The sequence below is a fragment of the Triturus cristatus genome, chromosome 5_2 (genome assembly GCF_964204655.1).
Source record: "Triturus cristatus chromosome 5_2, aTriCri1.1, whole genome shotgun sequence".
NCBI lineage: Eukaryota > Metazoa > Chordata > Amphibia > Caudata > Salamandridae > Triturus > Triturus cristatus.
This window is the reverse complement of record NC_140588.1, coordinates 1,074,020,239-1,074,035,666: the sequence shown is the minus strand read 5'-3', so window position 1 is coordinate 1,074,035,666 and position 15,428 is coordinate 1,074,020,239. Positions and strand designations below refer to the sequence as shown.

At 45.1% G+C, this 15,428-nt stretch overlaps 1 protein-coding gene across 2 annotated transcripts in view; it reads left to right on the top strand.

Moving 5' to 3' along the window:
* LOC146829692 (serine protease 23-like) overlaps nt 1-15,428 on the top strand; it is a 1,412,546-nt gene that overhangs the window by 962,843 nt on the left and 434,275 nt on the right. For both annotated transcript variants that reach the window (XM_085608396.1, XM_085608399.1), the window contains exon 8: nt 2,754-2,834. In XM_085608396.1, coding sequence (XP_085464522.1) covers nt 2,754-2,834 — 81 coding nt within the window. The remainder of the gene's footprint in view (nt 1-2,753; nt 2,835-15,428) is intronic.

Below are 15,428 nucleotides of genomic sequence, written 5' to 3'. Positions count from 1 at the left end.
GGGTTTGACCCGTCATAAAATCCTTTCATTCTACACAATCCCCCGGCTAATCTCTTCCACACCTGCTTGTTCTTGCTTTATGACTTGTTTCCCAAAACAGGAGATGCTCATGTTTATTGGGGGGTCTATTTACTTCAAACATGGGATCTGAACCTTACTGTGTAAATCATTGTGGGCTGGCCGAACTGGAATGTAGGATAGTCATCATGACTCTGCTTTTTCGTTTGTAATGTATGCCTTTATATGACCATATCGTAAACCAAGGAATGTGTGCCTGGAGCATGATATTTTGTACTTAAGGAGAAGTCCGTTCCTATGATTTTCAGCAGTCTCCTGAGAACATACACGCTGTTGTACTTCTAGGATACCTGTCATTGGTCTGCAGCCAATAAACGATTCTTTGACTTCACCCAGAAGACTCTGTGTTTCTGTAGGTCCGGAACAGGGTGAACCCAGAAGTCATAGGGTGTGTGCCCCTGCACCGCTGGGTCTAAAATACCCAGTACTTCAACTCAGCCTGAGGTTGTTCCACATCTTCCTAATGTCGCCCTGTGTGCAGGGTGGTACCAACAGCATTCACTTTGTTGACTATCCTGTACCACATTTCAATATTACTACTGAGAGGAGCGTGCTGGACTTCGGATTAAAAAATGTATGGTCCTACTCTACTATTTCATCCACCATGACTGTCAAATTTTGCTCAGTGAAGTGTGTTTTTTTCCCCAGGCACATTGAAAAACTAAAATGTGGTTGAGTATATAAATAAAAAACAAACAAGCAATAGAGGTAAAAAGGTGGCCCAAAAAAACTACAGGTGGTGTAGAGTACTAAATGGGAAGATAAGATGAAAATGTGTAGCAGAGAAAATGTCTGTCTATCTTACTGTGCTGCAATTGTGAAGCAAAGGATACTAGTCTGGGATGGGGTGTGTTTTATAGTGTGATTTACAGGCATGTCCACTTGACAAAGCACATTCGGTGTGTAGTTTTTAAATCCATCCAGTGGTCACTGTTATTTTTTTGGGGGGGGCTTGTACCACAGCAGCAATACCGCCGTTGGGTAACTGCTGTTTGATGAACACCACTGTGATCGTGCATGTTCAACTGAGTAGTCGTAATACGCTTGGTGGGTAGACCGCAGAACTGGTGGCATCGGTGGACACAACGCTAAATTTGGAGATCGCCACGGTCCCCCTGGGTAAACCACCGTGGCCGAGGTTGGCGTTTCAGATAACACAACTAGCAATACAGCTGGCGGTAGATTGCCGGCGCAGCAGTGTCGTAGACAACGCGGCAGTTAGGCCGCCAAACTCGTAATGGGGCCCTTTCAGTAGCGACTCCCCCATTGGGGCGTGGAGGCCTTGCCCCACTGCTTTCTCGCAGTGCGAGAAGGCAGAAACATAAATGGTAATAACTACCATGTTTCTGCTTCTCACACTGCAAGAAAGCAGAAGTGCCTGGTTGGGGATGGGAGCGGTCCTGCTTGAGGGCAGGGGGGCCGACCAAACAGTCAGTATGCACAACAGTGGGTAAGCCACTTCCCCCTGCCGTCGAGCAGGACCGCCCACTCTCCCTTTTCCTCTATGTAGGCTGCTGCATGCAGCAGCCTACATAGAGAAAATGGCCCGGCTGGGGCGCTCTCCGATGCGCCTCACCAATCACAACACTGCCATTGCAGCGTTGTGATTGGCGGATGGGAGGGAGGGAGGCTGCCATGACGATGCAGGAATTGGAAAAGGCAGGACGGCGGGAGTCGGACCCATCCAGAAGCTGAGGTGGCAGCGGCGCAGGACGGTAAGTTACATTTTTAGTTTTTTTAATTAAACAAACGCCTCCCCCATCCCCCCGCGACAACCCCATTTCCACCCCCCCACCCGCCCGTCATGCTGGCTGCGACTGACCATAGGTCATCGTAAAAGCTCTCTAATCCGGAATCTCACGAGGCGGCAGGATGGGCATGGCCGAGGCGTGTGTTTGTTGTAACTTTTGTTGCAGACTGACTTGAGGATGTGTTTCTTTCTATTGGACTGGGTTCTAGGGGTCAGGAGCTGCACTGGAAATGTTGTGTCTGATTTGATGAAAGTGGAGTTTGGGCTCTGGCTGGAGGAAAGGTGATATTGGGTCCTGTTTTCAGAACGCACTTTTCGGTTAGGCTAGGCTGAATGCAGTCATGGACCATGGCAGAACATGTTGTAGCCAGCACAGTGAGTGAAGTCACTTGAAATCGAAACTACTTGTGAAGGGGGTGGGGGAGCAGCGGTTATAAAATGCAGACTGGCAGCAAAAACCATAGGTTATTGTAAAATCACTATTAACCCTCGAGGCTGCAAGATGGACTTGGCCGCAACGTGTGTATGTTGTTTGTTGTACCTTTTGTTGGACTGCAGACTGACTTGCAGAGGACTTTTCTGTTGTTTATGCTGTGAAACGAGAGTCAATTCATTAGTGGTAGAGCACAGAATGTTTTGCCAGTGACTCTGTGCCAAAGCGTCTTTCGACTACAAACTGCATGATTGATGTATTACAGCAAAGAAGACCAGTATTTATATTCCCAGGTGAGGTAGATTTTCAAATTAGAATATTATTAGATTGTGCATTGCCACTACTAATGGCAATGCGCAATCACCACTTTCAAATGTCACCAGCCGCCACTGGGCCCTTTGTCTTCTTACGCTTAGCTGTCCACTATGTACTATATATTAACATAATTTGATATATTCCCAATTAATAATTCATGTACTTTCTCTGTTACAGATGACCATGAAGACAGGAAAAGGTTGGGTAGACCTTGGAAAACCTTCCCTTGCTGAAGAATTTCTACAAATTGCAGCCAATGTAAGTTTCATACAGGGGAATTGAATTTTGACAAAAATGAATTTCTAAGCTCTAAATTACAGTGCCACATCTTTTTCAGTTCTTCTATATTTTCCACTGATACACCTACTAAAAACACATATTATAAACACACAGCTGAATGAGCTGAAAGTCATATGCTCATACGTGTCAACCGTACCATTCGGGCGGTAAGCTGAGGCTTTTGAGCCAGTCATGAAGCCTATGGATTTAACATTGTAATTCTACAGATTTCTGAGAGGCCTTTGCTGCCAACTGATGAATGTATGTGAATAATTAAAATATATAAACAGGCTACCTGGGTTCTCTGAACGGTCATATTTGTCTCTCTTCTAGCGAAAAAAGAAATGCACTTTGGAAATTCCTGTTTGTAGACTTGCTTCTGACACCTTAAGCAAACAGCATTGTAGCCAATACCTAATATATGCTTAGAGTTCTTGTGCTTGTCCCTCCCAGAGGACAGTTTTGGCCTCCTTGTCTTTTGATTGGATCAGTTTTATCCTTCTTCTGCTCACATCAAGGAACTATGGGCATCATTAGGATGGTGGGTGGACATCCTGACGTAAAAAAGAACTGCCCGCCATAAGTGTGGCGGTCCCGTGGGGGTGATTAGGATGCACCCGCCACACTGGCGGGCGCATCCTGCATTTTTAACATTGCAGCGGGCGGTGCTTTCAGCATCACCTGCCGCAATGCCAAAAATGCATGTTGTGCATTTGCATGCACAATGTGGCAGGTACCGCGCGGTGCCTGCCGCATTGTGCATGCAAATGCAGGGGGGTACCATAGGTATGCCCCATGTGCACCCCCCACGCCCCCAACTTCCGTCGACCGGGCGGAAAAGCGGCAGACGGTCTTCCCGTCCGCAGCGGTACCCCCCGCCATACTAATATGGCGGGGGGAAATGGGAGGCGGGCGGGGAATTATGTCGGGTGGATTGCCACCGCCATGCGCCCGACATACCAATGGACCCCTCTGTGTTTTCCTTTGCATGTTTCAATTACTTTTCTCTTAGAGCCCTAAAAGAAAGTGGGTATGTTTTCCTATTTTGGCTTACTCCCTTCCATATCCCTGTCATATCGCCCTGCTCGTTCTCTCTCTAGTTGTCTAGTAAATCTATACTTACCTACGTATGAATACTCTCATGACTTTATGTCATCAGTAAACTAGATACACAAATTTAGCTGCCAATATTTTTTAGTTCGATGTTGTGTAATACATCTGGGTGCTAACTTCTATAATCCTGCAAGGTCTGGTCACTATTGTGGCCATATCTGATGTGGTCAGTACTGCAACAATGATCAAAGTCATTAGTAGCGTGGGACTATTTTCATTGCTCAGAAGTAGCTCTCATTATAGAAAAGGTTGTAGATCCCTTGTCTAAGCCATACTCAGCCCCTCCGCACAGCTGACCTGTGGCCAGGTAGCCCAGAAAAGCCCTTTGCTTCCCATACCTTTTGACGAAACACCCAATGCCTGAAAGCCCCGTTGTGCAGGCTTTCATAAGTAAAGTCAGTCAAAATGCTTTTCTTTCAAACCACCGACAGGGAGGTGAAATGTTTTCCTCAGCTAGCCTAGCTTTACGATTCTGCCTTAGGGGACACAGACAACATGATTTTACTGACTGGCTTCTTGAACCCAGACATTCCAAGACAGATAACCCAAAACAAAAAGATGCAGATAATTATGTGTCGCCTGTAGGCTTGGATGTCAACAATGCAGCTGTGCTATTGGCACCAGTGTAGTGCTTAGAAGTCAAGTCTGGATGTGATTAACTGTGTTTTCAGGAGATCTTCAACGGTATCTTATGGATATGCCCTTTAATGGATCTAGAATGTTCATAAAAAAGGCTGACTCAGTGCTTGTTTCATTCAAAGATAGTCACTCGACACATCGATCTTTGGAGTTATTGTTTCCAGCCAGATAATTCCACAAGCAATATAGAAAGTTCATGCGCTACATCAGAGGCCTAGCTTACTGGCAGCATCAGCCTTTCCAGCTGGTGCAGCAGCAAACACTGTCATTTCGGGCCAAAGACCGTTGTGGTGGCCAAAGCCATTCACTCCAGTAGGGTTACAATCATCCGGGATGGGGCAGGATACACTATTTCCTCCCCAGCTGGAAATCCATCACTTCAGGTAGAGGGATTTTACAAACAGTTTAATAGGGCTATGCCCTGCCTTTCACTTCGCCCTCTCCTCTGATTCCCCCCGCACCAAAACAATTTTTGGTAAATCATGTCTGTGTCTTGATTAAAGAAATCAATCTCCTGCTTAAGCTTTCTGGGGGGGCGACAGATAGGAGATTTTCCCTGATTAGTGGTTTGCCCGTAAACTGCCCCCATGGGGGTTAGAAAGTCTACCATACAGCAGAGATTTTATATAAGGGCACATAAAAGGGGTGGGTGTCGCATTGGCCCATATTCCCACCCCAAGAGGGAGCGATACATTCTTTCTGTCCCCTGGGAAGCAGACTAAGGGAACACTATGGAAGAAGCTGAAATCACACTACACACCAGGAAAATCATTTAAAAAACATAGCAGTGAGGGTGACCCACCCAGGCATAAACTGGCAATATATTATTTATGCCCCCCTAACTCCTAGAGGCCAGCTATGGGGTGTGCCCCCTTTGGCATCCAGGGGGACAGAAACCTACTAGACACCAGGGTTTTCAATATTGCACTAGAACTAACAAAAGGATGGGTTTCAAGCCTGGTGTCAGGGCTGTCGTGTAGTTCCTATAAATATATATAGGATCTGCGCGTTTAGACAACATAGACTGTGGGCTTGGTGTCCAGACTGATTCCGGTCACCCACACCAGATATGTTCACCTGTATACCAGCTAGCTCACAGTGCCTCTAGAAACGTCTCTTACCAAGGAGAGAATAGTTCTTGGCAACTATCGGACATGACAACCCTGATCCCTCAGGATCGTGGAAACAGTGCGATACTTTTCGCACAGTCACTCGTGCTCACTTGGTCTCAGAGAGATACACAGAATAAAAGGTGGTGACGTATTTCAATAAGTATTTATTGAACAAGCGTCATTCTAGTGTAAAATAGGTGTGCTGAAAAAACCATAAGACAGTAACAGATATAAATGATTATAAGCACCAACAGAGTAAAAGGATGGTAGATTTCTACCATCGTGCTAAAACAATGAATACAGGCAAGAATATAAAATACATGACAGTAATAAATGCGTACTCCTACGATGCGACCCTAACCAGATGTACTTAAGTGTACCTAGCATGTATGTAGGTGTAAAGCCAACAATCCCTCTAGGATAAAGTCAACCCCGTTATCTGAAGTGAGTGACTGTGGGACCTCGTCTTGGTCTCAAGATGGACACACCGCAAGGGATGTCAGACCACTGCGAGCTGGAGTGTCTGCGTGCAGGAACCTCAGCGTCTCGCGTCAGTGTGTCGGCATGGAAGTCCTTTTTCCCTCTGACTGCCTCAGCAATATATAGTGTTTATATGCCCAAAGTGGTACCCTCAGGGGTTCTACCTTGCTGTGTCATAGCGGACCTAGGATGACGGAAGGAATGACCCTTATACATAGTTATTATGCAGGAGATGGTATTCCTGCTGAGTTTCCAAAACTCCTCATGCATAATGGATGAGGTTATGTTGCAGGGATTCTGCTCATGCACAGAACTATGCGCAGGAAACCAGGACCTCAGTGAATTGTGGTTTTACCAAAAAACTCACCTCAGTACCCAGAACCCCTATCCGACTAGCATCAGTGTCTCATTCGTTCTCCGTATCATCTCGAAGCTACCAATGATTAGACAACCCAGAACAAGCGACTTAGAGTACTCTCAGAAATGGTGGGAATCAGAAACACATTTTCGTTATTATTCTCATATCAGTCCACAATAAGAGTAATCAGAGACACAGTAAAGTTTAAAATGTTTATTTTTAACTACGTGCCCTAAGGAGTAGTACTTTGGCTAACATAAGCAGGCAAATGATTAAAAACAAAACCATCAGCATTGTTACAATACCATAGAAAATGAAGGGAGAAATCATATTATAAATGATAGTGGAAAACAACCACCCTCCCTTCGCTAGTAAGCTAGTTTTATTAAACTAATAGAAGGTCTCTAGGCTTGAATGGACAACCCCATACCGTAAATATCAGCTTAGGTGAATCACATCACAGGATCAGCTCTGCTCTGTGTCTGGAAAAGGTTTTCTCCAAGTGCCTGAATCATGCATGCAAATGTGATATTAAAGGCACCCGAGTTTCAGATATTTACAGCTGTGTGCGTGTTATGGCTAGAGCGTGGGCCGATCAACCTGAATTCAAAAGCATACATTGTTATTTGTCCTTGACGGCTTCTGCACACAGTGTTCAGACTAAGGTCGCAGTGCACGTCTAGGGATGTGAACAACAGACCGTTCTCATGTGAAGAAAAAGCAAGCAAGCAGTTTTTCTTGTAATAACAGCTACCTGCAGTGTCGTGTGCAAAAGTGGCAAGATGGCGTTTTACATCTAAGGCGCCTATGCTAACATAGCAATGTGTGTACATAGAACCCCGTCTCCACTAAACTCTCCCTTGATCGGACCAGGAACCAAATAGGGAAGCAATGTAAGAACACAGAGTACAAGTTCGATTGAGACAGAACCAAGTTCATGCATTGTCAATCCATATAATTGGTAGTGACAGTTTGAAAAATTTGTTGGGAAAAGGGAAAAAATTAAAACATCTCTCAGGGGCGTGACGCAGCCCAATGTGGAGTAGAAAGAAAAATTAAAAATCTGGATTAGGATGTGCGGAAGATGGACAACTGCCAATTTAATCCATCAACGTGTAGGCACAATAAGTAGCAACTGCCTCCAAGAGGAAGTCATTATAATGTTCTGTAAAAGATTCAGCCATCCAGTCAAGTAAAGTAAATGAACATACATGTTCTTCGATAACCGGAGCCTCTAGCACAATCAGAGGACAACTTGCGTGTTCTTCAAGATAACTTCTCGCAAAGAAGTCATATGCTGCCGTATATATATCCCAATTCCCTAGAACTCCATGTCCTGCTCCACAGGCCATAATCCTGATGCCAGAACAGTCTCAACTCATGAGCCACTAAGGAACTCATTAGCCGATCATAATCCGGGGCAGGAGACGCCGTATTCGACAGGCACAAATCCAGAGCCCATTCAAATGTACAATATAGGCAATGGAAAACTGGTTGCACGCAAGTAAAGTAAGAGAACCGGAAGGATAATCCATAGACTACGCTTAAAGTGGCCAGTGGTAATGTTCCATAGTATTCAAGCATCCGGTTGCGCATTTGTAGCAGCCGGGGCAGGATGTTGTGTGATACAGATCGTGCAGCCAGTGCGGAGCAAACAAACCAACAGGAGTACACCAGCAGTCAGGGCGAGAATCAACGGTAGCCCACCGAAGACGCCGGAAAAAATTAGAATGAAAAAATGCCGGTATCACACCAAATATTGTTTGGAAGGAGGTCACGAGGCCTGAGCCCACAACTTTGAAAAAATGTACCAAGCCAGTTGTTGACGAGGCATTGAATATAGTATGAATCAGAGCACCGAAATGAAGGGGGAGATCAGTACTTAAAAGCGCATGCACCTTGGTGCGGGTGTTTGCCACGTGAAGGACGAATGTTTCACGGGAGGAAGTCAGAGCGACTTCTTTTTGAGACAATAGAGCCCTTATTCTGCTCATTTTGTTGAACTCTTCTTTCAAGGTTGGGATGGAAGGCCAGATGGATACATCCAGTCTCCCATGCGGGGGCGGGAAAAGGACATTTTTACAGCATACTACGCGTTGTGAGACAGTTACAATGTACGGAATCCCCACTAGCATCCCGCAACATGCCTCATTATTTAAAAGCAAATAGCTACCGTTAGCTAATAACGTAAAAGTGGGTGTAATTGCTGGCACAGGATTCCCCTTCAGAATGCAAGCTAAATTCGGTGCCTGAACGGTGCAGGCGCCATGCAATTTGATGTTCCTACAGACTACTGAGTGATCAGGTGTGGAAGTGCATTCCTCTCCTTTTAAATAAACTTCTTTACCCTCTCTCATGCACCTGTACGTAAATGGGAGCGACCAAACTTCATGCAGGAAAGCAGTACCCAATGGTTCATATCTGCCTAGGGCATAATGTTTCATACATGAACTGAACTTAAACAATGGAAACGGCAAGGTGATTATACCGTGGATAAGCCACACAGCTGAGTTCGATTCGGCCACAGAGAAAGGTAAAGGTTCCAACTTTTCAATATGCAATAATAAGTATGTCGCATCTTTCATGGACATGAACTGTTGTTTTGCAGTCAGATTAAACGGCAGGAATAAAGATGATGTATTCATGTAGTCCCAGGGAATTTCCCAGCCTTCAATGTTTGTAAAGTCCATGCAAACTGCATGATAGAACCCAATTGATTTTGACCATGGTATAAAACAGACATATCATCCTGAAACAATGTTATCTAATGTGAAAATTCTGGAAGAAAGGGTGTTAATGCTATTATCGATGACAGCTACCACTTTTTCCACATTTGCTTGATCAATAGCCCTTAATCTGGATGCAGCTTCAATTTGAGATAATTTCCAAACTTTGTTATAAACAGCATACACTCATCTTTTGGACCTGCCACCCACAGGACCCTTAACAAAATCATTAAAATCTACTTTGTCATTCAATTTTGATAAATGAAGTTTAACAGATGCCAAGGTGGAATGTTGCAGCCAGTTCTGACATAACTTTCCTACAGAATAGGTAGTAACAGAATGGGAAGATTCAAATTGGAGGTCCACTCTAACCTGTGTCTAGCCAGGGTATAGACCCAGAAAAAGATGTTGACAGGAATCTGAGCTTTTCTACCATATCAACCACCCTTCAGGGTCTAGGTTGGAAATGTTGAAGGATTTTTTTCTTTTTTTTTGCAGAGTTTTATATAGCGCAAACTTGACCCTAATCCATTAGGTATCAGAGCGCTTTACGTAGCACCAGTTACGTTACATGAGGACACACATTCATTTTTTGTTAGGCACTGGGAGATTAAGTGATTTGCCCAGAATCAGAGGAAGTTCAGCGTCATTACCGAGACTCGAACCCAGTTTCCCAGGTCCGAGGTCGAGCGCCCTAGCCGTTAGGCCAACTCCTCTCCCCTCTTATTAGTAATGAATGACTGCAACGCATCAATGGATAGATCTGTGTGATTATTCCATTTTGAATAAGCGCCCAAATCAGGAATAGAGGGGGAATTCATCTTTTTAGAAGTAGCCAATCCAAAGCAGGTGGTTTGAAAAATGGTAGAATTCAAAAACAACATGTGGTTTGGGATAAGGCAACCACAATGCAGAGCTTCTGTACCTTGTACCTGCCATGCTTTAGAACCCCAAACGGATTTAAGATCAATGGTATCTTTCCACAGCTCATAGCCCCCCATAGCCAATTCATCTATAAAGGACTTGGAATACAATAATTGAGTGTGGGTCAGTCTAATTTTGGAAGCTGACTCAGCAGCCACTTTAAAATAAAAGGCTTCAGGTTCAGATACACTGAAATCAGTAAAATATGTACATTTGTTCACTAGAGTTTTGGAGCTGCCTTCAATGGGTGCAGGGCAATGTTCCCATTGCGTATAATTGACAACATTTCTAAATGTATTAGCTTGTTTGCAGGAAATGATTGCCATAGTGTTGGTAGCAAAACAACTCCCCATAATTAGCCGTGTCTAAATACAAATCTTCAGCATCAAAAGCAGCATAATCTTTCAAATCTGAAAAAAGAGCCTCTACGGCCTGGACATACCAATCATCAGAGCGGATGTTTTGTTTAACAACATCCCCCATAGAAACACGGAGTACATTGGGGACATTAATCACCTCTGTGGGACCATGAATTTGAAATTTAACAGCATCCCATACAATCCCATCTAACACAGGCCAGGCAGTAATATTCACAAAAGTCTGGTCCCTCTTCATGATGTGAGATGAGGAGTGGGGAGCCAAAGTTCCATCAATTAATCTAATTGTAGATCTTTCGGTGAGATAGTGTCCATTTACTAGACGAAAAAATACAACCACAAACCCAATAGACATAAACAAAAAAATAGTTATAAGCACCAGCCAAATGTAAGTTCAATGGGGAATTAAAAAATGTCTTTTAAAGCAAGCAGCAAAAATAGAAATTTTCGATGGGGCATTGGAAGTCATAGAGTTAGTGTCAAATGAAAAACGAGACTGGTCATCTGCACTTGAATGTAAACCAGACAACGACACATCTGTGGGATAAGTATACTCAGTATCTTCAGTTGGACGACCAGCCGGTGGAGGCAATAAAGGATTACTAACTGTATGCATCTCGATGGCAATGTCAGTCCTGTTGGTAGTTGCCGGAGCCAAAACAGAATTTCTCAGCATTGCTGGACAAGAGACCACTGGAGTCATACTAAGAAGAATCGGCCACTCGTTGTAGTTTGACATTGTCAATGGAGATGTACCTGTTATCCTTGCGACCAGGAAGTGGAGGTAAAATGACTGTTCTTGTACCCTGCACGCCAAGCACTGGTACTGGAGCACGATAAGAGGGGCCAAACTCCTTCTTGTTCTCCACCTTCTCATGGACCAGGTCACCAACTCGAGGTAGCCAGCCAACTACCAGAATCTGAAGCGCAGCATCAGTTGTGGAGGGCAAGTGTTCCTTTGCAAGACTGTCTCTGGTTTCTTGGAGATTCTGTAATACAGCACAGTGATCATCTACGTCAAAGGGTGCGGCTGACGCCGCCATGTCTAGACCATCAAGGTCCAGGACAAACATCTTAATGCCAAAGAGCATTTTGTATGGAGTCTGCCCACCCAGAGACCTTCTAGGGAGATTATTAAGTGCACGTTGAACGCTATACAGATGGGCCAACCAGTTCCTGCCAGTACCTAAAACCCTAGCTGTCAGGGATTGCTTTAAGTCACTGTTCATTCGCTCCGCAACGCTATTGCCCTCAGGCCGGTATGGAGACGAAAATTTGACTTGGACCCCCAAAGATCTCATGGCTTCCTTGTACGCCTTAGAGGCGAACGCAGGACCTTGGTCAGAATGAAAGGTACCACATGCAAAAATTCCCACAAAGACACGCGAATCCCTGATGACAGTTCGAGCATCAGCATCAGCACTCTGTTGTGGCCAGACCCAAAGAAAACGTGTGCACGAATCCACTGCAACTAAGATATACTTATACGCAGTATCAGTGGAGAAAGGACCGCAGTGATCTAAATAAACGCACCCAAGTTGTTTATTAGATATGTACAACTGTATTTGAGGTGGGTGCACTGCAGTCGAAGGTTTTATCTGCTGGCAGATGTCACAATTAAGAACATAAGCACGAGTCTGTTTATACAATCCGCGCCACCAGTAACGTTGTAAGAGAGTAATAGTCGCCGAAACACCGGCATGGGCTGAAGCCATACCTTCGTGAGCTGCTGTTATCAAAGAAAGTCTGCAGTCCGCGTTGGGAATCAATCTGTCACCAATGTTGTTAATTTTCAAATAGGGAACTTAATCAGGACTTAAATGATAAGAGTATTTAGAAGGGAAACCTCTTGGGTAATCACTTCCCTTCTCTGTTTCAGCAATAGCTGCCAAGATGTCATAATCAATCTTACTTTTGGATCTTGTAACTGCTGCTACTAGATATGTTGCACTGCTGTTTTCGCTACTTCGTCAGCTAAGCTGTTTCTGACAGTGTGGACACCTACTCGCTGGTGCCCAAGAGTATGAATTACATTGTTTAAGGTCTGCGACCCGAACCCAAAGCATTTTATGCTTGATTGTGCTACCTTTGGAATCACGATACTCATTTTGAGACCAAAAGAATAAATTGTCGTTGAAAGAGTGGACACAGTAAAAAGAGTCACTCACTATAAGAGTAGTAACTCGAGGATCAGCAAACTCCAGTGCAAGCACCAGGGCACGTAGCTCTGCCAATTGGGTGGTACAATCACCCAATGTCTGCGTGTGCACGACATCAGATTTGAATTCACCATTCACGAAAGTACCAGCCACTATTGTGCAGGCCGCTGAATAAGCATGCTTAGATTCCGTCGCCGGTTGCGCCGAACCGTCAGTGTAAATGACACAATGGTAATCCTCAAGCAGGCGCAAGGACAGAGGAGCTGATTGAAGAAATTCATACTGCAAGTACTCCTGAGTCTGCAATGAGGCATCAAAGATGTAAGTGACATCCGGCGATATCAAAGAAGTGGCCCTTTCTATCCAACGTGGATGCAAAGCTTTAGAATTAGGTAATCTGGCTTTGGTTACTGCCTTTAGGGCAGGATACGGTGTGACAACCAGCATGCGTTTCCCTTGCGACAGCGCTCTCTCCTTCAGAATCGCCATCTGCACTGCAGTCAAAACTTTTTCGACAGTGGAAAAGCGCATTTCAGCCGATGTGTACAAGTGTGTTTTGTAAGTAATGATGATGTGTCGCCCTCATTGAAAGTTAAGTACGTGAAACCCACGTCCGAAATTCAGAAAACCCAGTAAAGATTGTAGTTTCTTCACGCAAACATGCCCACTTCTCCAGGAGGTGAGGGGCTAATCCTCGACCTTCGTTGTTGAGTTCATAGCCCAAAAACAACACTGTATACTCTGCAATGTGTGACTTTGCAAAGTTGAATTTGTAACCGAAGTCCGCAAACATGACAATGATGCGGTCAACGCGACACAGATGCGGCCATAATTTGTCGTCTGTGAGATAGATATCATCAACATACGAGTACGCATCAGGGTCAATGCTCTCTAACAGAGAGATAACACGAGCGGCATAGACACCTGGACTGTTTTTGTAGCCCATGGCTAATCTTTTAAACTGTTTCTGCTTGCCGCCAGAAGTAAAGGCTGTCCATTGACTACTAATCGAAGACAGATTATGGCTATAAAAGCCATTGGAGATGTCAAGTGTGGTCTTAAACCTTTTTCTCATGAGACTATCAACGAGGGCAGAACTGTGGGTATTCTGTATGGCACAGGTCCGACAATGAGAGTTCAAATGCCGGTAATCCAAAACTAGGCGGTACGGCCCATCAGGTTTAGTTACAGTGAATAGACGATTATTCATGGGTGACACACATGTTTCAATAACACATTGATATTCTAATTGTTCAAGGATTTATGCGACGTGAGATCTAGCTTTGCATTGAATGGGATATTGTGGTTGCGGCTGGGGCGTAGACTGTAATGGAATCTCATGGCTTGGCGACAACTTATCCCACCCAACCTGAGTATGATACAACGCCGGAGTAAGTACCTGAGCCCACTCTTCTGCAAAGTTCTGAACCTGATCCTTCGGCACAGTGTGCGCGAAAGGTGGGAGGATTACCTCCTCCGCTCTAGGAGCGGCCAAAACGAAAGCTTGGTGCCAGTCTGCCTCATGCAGAATGTCATATGTAGATGTCAGATTTTCCCCAAAAATCCATTTTATGGTACGTTGTATGTCACCTTCTATTAAAAGGACTATGTCATATAGTCTGTCAGGGGGAGCCACTCTAGTATCAGCAGTTTCTACAGTAATGAATGTGTCAGTTGCTGTCGCCTTCAGATATGGACCCAGTGCTTGCCGCACTACTGTAACCTCCGCTGCGCTGTCTAGCTCCGAAGCTGCGTTCTCACTATCTGTGACATACCTCGCTGTTGGTGCAGCAACTTTCTTTTTTTGAAACGGGGGTCGTTGTCGTGCAAATTCGTCCTGCTTGCCTTTACCGTCAGTCTGGCGGGGCTGCTCATGCCCTTGTCGGGCACCCCGACCCTTGCCACGTTCTCCTCCACTGGACTGTGAGACCAATGCTTCCTGTGAAGAACGAGGAGAATGTTGTTCAAGAACCTGAAATCTATCAGGAGACCTAATCCTAGTGCGATCGCGCAAATCATATGTGCGTTCAGTAGTCGCTTGGACCGGCGACGCAGGACGAGACCCCTGTTTCTTTTGCTGCTTCCCCTGTTGTTTAGCTTTCCAATTTTGTTTAGGAAAAGCTGGACGGTCATCTTTAGACAACGTCCCTGTCTTAGTTTGCGGTGGCATAGTTGTTGTCTGAACAAAAGGCTTAACCCCTAAACTATTGCGGCCAATGGTTTTATAAGCCTCCGCAATAATCCTTGGTAACTGCCTTAAGTTGGCAGGGTATGCCCAGACGTGGGTCCCTTGCTCACTTTGCCACTGGATTCAAGATAGCCTGGCTGATGAGGGTTATGAACCCGAAACCGGTCCCAGGATGCTTGTTTCCGGTCCAGGGAAGACATGGCTTGGCAGTTTGGGCTGGACTGTTCCCATGAGGCACAGGGTCAGACTGAATTGCATATGGTCATGTCTGGACTGGGGTGGTGGAGTGAGCTAAAGAATGATGATGGATTAAACCCAGATCAGTTGACTGTGGGTGAGTGTTTGATTTGCTCAAACGCTCCGTCCATCGTCCCCTTTGGTATCGCTTTGTTCGCCCTAAGTTGGCAGGGTATGCCCAGACGTGGGTCCCTTGCTCACTTTGCCACTGGATTTAAGATAGCCTGGCTGATGAGGGTTATGAACATGAAACCGGTCCC